We start from the raw sequence: 8,934 nt of genomic DNA on the forward strand, positions 1-8,934 counted from the left end.
GAACATTTAGCACCCACCGTGGGGCCTGATAAAACTTGATCCCATCCAAATTTGTGTTTGAGTTTTCTAGCGATATGAGGAACACTAGGCATGGACCGCTAGGATCTGAAGGGAATGATGCCCCTTCCCTACAATAGCTCATGGACACCGTGAGAGCTCTCCAAGAAGCCAACGAGCAGTATAGGCAAGAGCAGGAGTGGATCCAACAAGAGGCCAAAGCCAAGTAGGAAAGGCTGATGGCGGAAGCCAAAGTCAAGCAGGACATGCTAATGGCAGAGGCTAAAGTCGAACAAGAAAAGCTTATTGCAGAAGCTTGATCTGAGCAAGTGCTTAGGCAAGATCAACTGATGGCGAAGATAGATGCCTCATGAGCAAACAATAAGGAATTGCACAAAAATCTACAACAACTTGATTAACACTCTACAAGGGAGTGAGGTTTGAATGCGCCCCCAAGATCTCGTCCCAAGTCATTCTCACAGGCGATCATGGATGCGCTTGTGCCGCCACACTACATCACGCCTAAGATCGTTTTCACGATAGTAGAAGACCTTGAAAACCATCTTACGACGTTCAATGCCCAAATGATTATTTCTGGGGGAGCAGATGTTGTCCATTGCAAGATGTTCATGGGTACATTCACAGGTACAACGCTATAGTGGTTTAGTGGGCTTCCTGATCGTCACATCACCTCCTTCAACCAGTTTTCTGAGTTGTTTAGGGAACGGTCTTTGTCAACCAGGCCAAACCTCTGATTTCATATGACCTCTTCAGCGTGAAACAAAGACAAGGGGAGTCTCTAAAAAACTATTTAAACAGGTTCTGGGTGTTTATATTGAAGCTCCATACCCATGACGAGGCCCTGATGGTCAACGTCTTCGAACAAGGAGTCATGGAAGGACCATTTAGCGACTCATTGATTAGGAATTCGGCAGAGACATTCGTCGAAATACGACGGTGGGGGGTCGCCCATATTAACCTGGAGGAGGTAGTGTCCATGAAGCAGAACACCTTGTATCCAGTACAGAACAAGCCCAAGGAAGGGAGTCGATCCCGACCTCTAAGGGTCAACGAAACCACGATCGAGAAGAGGACGGACTCGAGGCGCGCACCATACCCAACCAGGAAGAACGTGCCCAAGGCGAAGGCCCGGGAGGACTTGACATTTCGACCCAAGTTTCGGATATCTTACAAGGAATTGATGAGCGTACCAGGGGTTGTGGAAAAACTTAAGTTCCCCGAGAAGCTTGACAAGAATCTGGGGTCGTGAAAGGAGGCCTGGTGCAAATTCCACAAGGGATTTGGGCATGACGCCGAGCAATGTATAACTTGTTAGAATTAATGGCCTAAACAAGAGGATGATGAATTGTTTGACAAAAGATTTTCGCAAAGATTGGATAGGAATGAAGTTTTATCAACAATCACAAAAGAAGTAATCAAGGAAGCCAATCAAACAAGGTAATTGAAACTGTTTGCAAAATATCAATCGGTTGTTTATGGAAGCAACAATACAAATTCAAATCAAACAGTTTATAAAGAGTGAGAGAGAGAGAAAGGTTTTACACAACCAATTTATACTGGTTCACTCAACCCTGAGCTACATCCAATCCCCAGAACAACCACTAGGTTTCCACTAGTAATCAATCACAAATTACACACACTCAAAGCCACAAAGAGGTGTTCTTGAAACCACAAGAGCACTCACCCTCTTTGCCTTCACACAACCTTAGTCAGAACACCCTTTGACCTTACAGGTTCACACACCTTTTACAAGTATAGAAAAGAACTATTACAAGAATGAGAAAGGAACAAATTACACCTGATAATTCAGGAATCACAAAGCTCCTAAGATTAGATCTTGAACCAATGCACAACTACTTAGCAATCTTGCAAAAATTTGATTTGAATCTGTTCTAAAAAACAATTTCAATCTCACTTTCTGTTTTTTTTAACACAAAGAGAAACCATATTTATAGCTCTTAAAAGTAGTCGTTTTAGGCAATCAATCATGAGCCAAAACAGTTTTAATTCAACTGAAAACAAATTTAACAGGTTTTTGAAAAGCTGTTAGGAAATGTGACAATCAACCGGTTGAAATATCGTTTTAATCGGTTGAATTGGTTATGACAGTTAGTCAACCAAGTCAAAAACAGTTTTGAAAACCTTCAATCAAGCTAAGTGTAAAACAACCGATTATATCGTGATTTCAACCGGTTGTTTTTCTCTTTGCTTAGAAAAACATTTTTCTCTTTTAACATAGATTGATTTAGCTTTGTGCATAGGACAAGAATGATCTGTACAAGAATTCTAAACACCCTAAAACTAAGCTCCAACCAAAAATACCAAAGCATAAACCCTTCAACACAGATTTGGAAGAGCCGCAAGGAGAGGTTGCTTCCAGGGACCAAGTGCATGAGGTACCGATCCATGGAGAGTTGAACACCATCTTAGGAGGATTCTCGGGAGGAGGGTGCACTGCCTCCAAGCGTAAGAGAAACGTGAGAGAAGTGATGAGCATGGAGGCGAGGAGACCTGACCATCCATTAGAGCCCACCCTCTGCTTTACGAGCTCTAACTTAGAGGACGTGATCCCTCATGAAGATGATCCGGTGGTGATATCTGTCATCACTGTTAGAAGAAAGGTACATCGAGTTCTCATCGATCAGGGGAGCTCAGCTGATTTGATGTTCTGGTCGGCTATGGTTGCTTGTTTGGCTTTGCGGGAGATCAGGTGGAAGTACGCGGATATGTTGAGCTGAGGATGACTTTTTTAGATGGCACCTTAGCTCAAACGATTAACATCAGGTACAATGTAGTTAATGCCTTTTCAGCTTATAATTTGCTTTTAGGGAGACCCTCTTTGAACAGGTTGGGTGCGGTGTACTCAACGAGGCACATGAAGATGAAGTTGTCTTCCCTTGATGGAGGGGTGATCACCATCAAGTCTGATCAGAAGACGACAAGGAAGTTCTACGAGAGTAGCTTAAAAAGTAAAAGGGAAAGGTACTCAATCACTGTTCAAGCAGGAGAGCTAGAGGAGATTATGCAAGCTGAAGTTGCCAGTGAAAGGCGACCTGGACCTGCTGGTGAGATTCAGGAAAAGGAAATAGGAGGCAAGAATATCAAGCTCGGCACGTCGATATGTCAAGAGTTGCAGTACAAGATACCCGAGATAATATTGAAGCACATGGATTCTTTCGCTTGGTCATCCGCAAACATGTCCGGGATAGACCCAAAATTTTTATGTCATAGGCTCACTATGGATGAGAAGGTCAGGCCGATAGTCCAGAGAAGGAGGAAATTCAATGAGGAAAGGCGCCTGGTCATAAAAGAAGAGATGCAGAAGCTTCTGAATGCCGACCACAAAAGGAAAATCCAACATCCTGAGTGGTTGGTGATATGATTCCACTAGCACACTTTGAATGATTCTTGACATTCTTAGGAATCATCTTGAGTTGGTTATGAGATAGGCACTTTATCATAGAATTGGATCAAGGTTCTATGAACAAGAACTCACCAAAACTAGTACCAAAACACAAACTCATATGGAAGTTCCAATTATTGTCAAATTGAACCGATTAAAATGGAAGGAAAAGCAAATGCACCGAACAAAATGGAATAGAACTGAATTGAACTGAACATAAAGACTAGAAATGAAGAAGAAACAATGTAGAACAGCAAGGAAGCAAAAGAACCGAAGCAAACACATAAGAAATGAAAATTGCCGAACTGAAAATCAAAGGAAGCAAGCTAAAACATGAACAATTGAAAGAGAAGGAAGGAAGGAGAAGAGAAAGCTCATGAAGATGGAGGAATGGTTGGATGATCACGCCACTTAGAGGATGGTGACTCCAAGATGAGTGTGCAAGCCGCCACTTGAGGTAACCATGGAAACTCTCAAGATAAGACTAGTGAGGAAGGCACAAAGCTCTCGAATGCTCTCTCAAAAATTGAGTATAGTTTCTCTAATCAAAATTCAAATCTGAATTGTACAAGCTAAGCACCTTTATTTATAGCCTAGAGGTGCTGAAAAATAGGTGGGAAAATTCAAATAAACTCATTTGAAATTCCCACAAAAAACAAGTCACATGGGAGGTGTGACCTTTTTCTACTATGACACCTCCTAAAAACTACACCTACACCACTCTCCTAAGTCACATGGACAATGTGACTTTATTTTACATTTTCACACTCCTTTATTTAATAACCACACCTCCTAAAACTATACAAGAGTATTTCAAAGCTTGGCCTTGCCCCTCATGGGATGGACTTGGGCTCTTTGGGCTTTGGCCTTCTTGGGCTTGGGCTTTGGGCTTGGGCCTCATCTTTATTTTATGTCTTCTTTTAATTTTGAGAAGACTAGAAGGAAGAACTTCAAATGTGAGGGTGGATGTCCTCTTCCTCCATTAATAAAAGCCTCCTTTATTTGATTCTCATCATACTCCTCGAGTTGGAGAGAATTCGTCCACGAATTCTAAATCCCTGCATATAACAAAGTCAGTTTATTCTTATAATTAAAAGTGGAAGAGTGTTGTCAACTGTTGAGTTTTCTTGGTGTCACCCCCTCATTGGCCCAAATCCTCTCCTTTATGAAAATGACAAGTGGCAAAGGCTCCACATGCTTATGTAGGAAGAGGCTAATCCTAACTTGTCAAACCAAGGTTTTTAACCTAATTGACACCTAAATTTCTTCATAGGATTAGATTATTTGACCTAATCTAAGTTTGACCCAAGTACAAGGTCCAAAATGAAATTATATGTTACTTGATCCAAAATACAAGATCCAAAACAATTTCTAAACTACTCAGTATAATTTTTACAAAATTAAGAAAAAGAAAAAGACTTCAAATATAGGTACTCTTCTCGAATAACGATTCATCTTCTTCTATCCTTCTTAGTCAATAATTTTGAGGTTGTTCTCATATTATAACGATGTTAAGTGACAACAACCTCTAATTATTTTATTTACTATTTTCTTGAATTTTAAATCTTATTTTTTTTAATACATTTTTGAAATTTCATACGTATCCATACTTTTGTTTCTCATAATGTATTTTTCTCAATTTGAGAACTATTTTTTTTGGAATAAGATCTTTGTTTTCCAATTCTATTTCAAAATTTAATTTTCATAATATAAAAATTTATTTTCGATTTTTTTAAATGTATTTTTTAATTATGGATTTTCAATTCAAGAATGTAAGATAATTTTGAAAATTCAAAATTTGATTAATTTTTTTACATTTTAATTCTGGATTTCAATTCAAGAAGTAAACTTAATTTTGAAGATTCAAAAGTTAACTGGTGCAGGTAAAATATTAGTGGGTGGAAGAAGCAATTAAGTGTTTAATTTATCCCTACCGTGAGCGTGATGAACCCTGACCCCCTCACTCAAATTTTCCCAAAATTTTTGAATCGCTAAAATTTCAGGTTTCAGTTTCAATCTGCATCTCTTCCTCGACAACAAGGTCGTTCGTTAGGTTTGGTCGTTCTACTTTTACTAGTGCTTCTGGATTCAAATAAACCATAATTGTCCTTATGCAATTCATTGTTGTCATCAAAACTTCTCATTTTTTTTCAGTTACTCAAACACTCAAAAAGCTTTTTCTAACTGATTATACTGTGAAGCTTAATTCAGTTCCTGATTGTTTGTTTCAAAATTTCTGAAAGTCACCCTCATGCATTCAATACTATATCGTGCTATTATTGTTGGTGATTCCCGTTGCATATGTTATACATCTAGGAATTTTTGTTCTGCTTTAGGAATTAGACATTTTTCCCATAAAGAACAATGTGAAGAAGAGCTTACCAGGTACCTGGACATTATCACTGTGAAACTTGGCAAAGGAAGCAGTGAGGAAGAAACCCTTCACACCCTCTCCAACGATCAAGCTTGTGACGCCATACCCATCTCCCAAAACCTTGTTCATCTGTTGCTCCAGCGATACAAGGATGATTGGCAGTGTGCACTGGGGGTATTCAGATGGGCTGGTTCACAGTCGAGCTTTAGACATTCGCCGGAGTCATACGATATGATGGTCGATATATTGGGTAGAATGAAGGTTATGAAAAAGTTGAGGGATTTGTTAGAAGAAATGCGTAAGAGTGGTGTGGTCACTATGAATACTGTGGCTAAGGTAATGAGACGGTTTGTTGGGGCAGGGCAGTGGGTAGATGCAGTGAAGATATTTGATGATTTGCAAGCTCTTGGGTTGGAGAAGAACATAGAATCCATGAACTTGTTGCTTGATACCCTATGCAAAGAGAAATTTGTCGAGCAAGCTCGTGAAATTTTCTTGAAGCTGAAGCAGCACATTGCTCCTAATGCTCACACGTTCAACATATTCATTCACGGATGGTGCAAAATCTGCCGTGTGGAGGAGGCACATTGGACAATTGAAGAGATGAAAGGATATGGTTGTCGCCCTTGTGTTATAAGTTATTCCACTATCATTCAGTGTTACTGTCAAGAAGGGGATTTCAGCAAGGTGTATGAGCTTCTTGATGAAATGCAGGCTCAAGGGTGCTCAGCTAATGTGGTAACTTATACTACTATCATGAGTGCACTGGCAAAGGCTGAAAAGTTTGAGGAAGCTTTGAAAATACCTGAGAGAATGAGGTCTTCTGGATGTAGGCCTGATACACTTTTCTTCAATTCGTTCTTATATACATTGGGGAGAGCAGGTAGATTAGATGATGCTGCCTATGTATTCAACGTGGAAATGCCTAAGGCTGGTGTTTCCCCAAATACTTCCACCTATAATTCATTGATTTCTATGTTTTGTCATTATGCTCAAGAAAAGAGAGCTTTTGAAATACTAAAGGAGATGGAAAATTCAGACTATTGTAAGCCTGATGCTCAGACTTACCACCCATTGATCAAGTCTTGCTTTAGAACTGGAATAATAGATAGTGTGTTGAATGATATATTAAATGACATGATTAATAAATATCATCTCAGTCTTGATCTTTCAACCTATACACTTCTAATTCACGGGCTTTGTAGAGGAGATAGATGCAATTGGGCGTTCTCTCTGTTCGAGGAGATGATTGATCAAGATATAGTTCCTAGATTCAGAACTTGTCGATTGCTATTGGATGAAGTCAAGCAGAAAAATATGTTTCAAGCTGCTGAGAAAATTGAGGATCTTCTGAAAAAATTGTAAATGCACGAGCCTCTTATTTGTGTGCGCACACTGCATTGTTGCACATTATTTTAACCTTTTGATACAAAACCAGGAGAAATAAAGAAGAGAATGGCAAGGAAATTTTTAGAATAGTATGTCAATGGCTCCAGTGCTCAGACCTTTCTTATCTGCTTAGCCTTTTAGTTGCTTCCCTTTGATTAATACAAGTTTACGAGATCCTTGTTCATATTTGCTCCCATATTGTGCATCATAGCCTCCACTTTTGAAAAGAATTTAAAGGTCATGCGCTATCCCTTTTATTTCTATTTACTTGGGCCATATTATCTTCCTTGGATTGCTAAAAAGTTTCTTCTTTGCAGTCATGACTGGTTTAATAGATTCCGGGCTTAGATTGAATTAGATACCTGTCCACATAATCTTTAATTTAGGCTCCTTTAGAGTAGATAAAGGAATCCCTTCACCTATCCTACATTCGCCGCATTGCAAAGCATATAAATAAAACACGGATCGGCCAAGGTGTAAGAATCATGTTGAGCTATATCATGCAAATTTTGGCTCAAAATGTGCATTGAATAGCTAAAAAACAATTAGCAGGGGAGAGAGTGACTTTCAAAGTATTTTTGTGAAGTGGAGTCTATATTTATGGGAGCCAAAGTGAACATATATAACTCATAGGACATTCCTTTTACAGATGAAGATTTTGCTAATTGTCATACGTATGAAGGATTTCAGAAGACAAAGAAGGATAGGAGCAGGAAGCTAGTAAAGTAGATGAGCAAAATGAAGAATGAAGTTGGTCTTATAGTAAATGGGATAAAACTGACTATGCTTAGAAGATAGCTTTAGTTCAAGCTTTTTGATAGTTATTTTGTGTTGGTGCGATGTCTTTAAAGTTTTCATTTTGTAAAGTGGTGATGATTTTTAGTTAGGATGTAAATGCTGTGAATTTACAATTTGGGGATTTACGGTCATTTGTTAAGTTCTTTCTCCAAGGAAAAAAAAACAACTTTCATCCGGGGAAAAAACTCTTTGATGCAGCATAAGTTAAACCTTCATTTGTTCGCTTACTAGTGTTATTAACCCGTGAAATAGACAAATAATTTTATTTATTTTTAATTAGTTAACACATACATTTATTATGAAGTAGAAATAAAAAAAGTGGTATACTTTTTTAAAGACTGAGTTTATATTATAACAATACTATTATACACATTTAATATATCAGTATTAATCATAGCATTATATTAAAAAAGTAAAATTAATTATAACATTATATTAAAAGAGTAAAATTAATTTTTATTCATATTATACTACTAATTATACTATTGTTTCAGAAACAGAGGTATTGAACTGTTTTAGTAAAATAACATTCAATTATTGGCCGATGAATCATAAAAAATACATTGAATTACAAGACATCTTTCATAAACCACAATTCTAATAAAATTCAGTTTGTACATGGTCAAAACAACAACTTACACAATATGAAATTGTGGGACATATCCATGTTGTCATTTTGTAATATAAATTGAATGTCACAATATGATTTAACTTCAAACTATAATTCAAGGTGTAACATATAATTGGGTTGCTTTCAAATATTGTCAAAAACTTCAGTATAAACAACATTTTTGGCTTGTTTGTTACATTTCCATCTTCATCGAGAATAAGAATTCTCAATCTTTTCTTCGTTTTGACTTTAGAGATTGCTACATACAACTGTCCATGTGTGAAAACTGGACGTGCAAGATATATACCAATTTTTGTCAATGATTGATCTGGGCTCTTATTA

The 8,934-nt window shown here is 37.8% G+C and overlaps 1 protein-coding gene across 2 annotated transcripts; it reads left to right on the forward strand.

Moving 5' to 3' along the window:
• Window positions 1-5,315: 5,315 nt before the first annotated feature.
• On the forward strand, window positions 5,316-7,368 carry LOC137813705 (Tetratricopeptide repeat (TPR)-like superfamily protein). 2 transcript variants are annotated; one of them, XM_090300958.1, is made up of 2 exons: window positions 5,316-5,462; window positions 5,758-7,368. In XM_090300958.1, the coding sequence occupies exon 2, from the start codon at window positions 6,027-6,029 to the stop codon at window positions 7,158-7,160; it is 1,134 nt and encodes a 377-aa protein (XP_090157084.1). In that variant the 5' UTR covers window positions 5,316-5,462; window positions 5,758-6,026; the 3' UTR covers window positions 7,161-7,368. The 2 variants fall into 2 exon arrangements, with proteins under 2 accessions (XP_090157084.1, XP_068472189.1); XM_068616088.2 differs by having other exon boundaries at window positions 5,321-7,368.
• Window positions 7,369-8,934: the final 1,566 nt, after the last annotated feature.

This window comes from Phaseolus vulgaris, chromosome 1 (assembly GCF_051622355.1).
Source record: "Phaseolus vulgaris cultivar YP4 chromosome 1, ASM5162235v1, whole genome shotgun sequence".
NCBI lineage: Eukaryota > Viridiplantae > Streptophyta > Magnoliopsida > Fabales > Fabaceae > Phaseolus > Phaseolus vulgaris.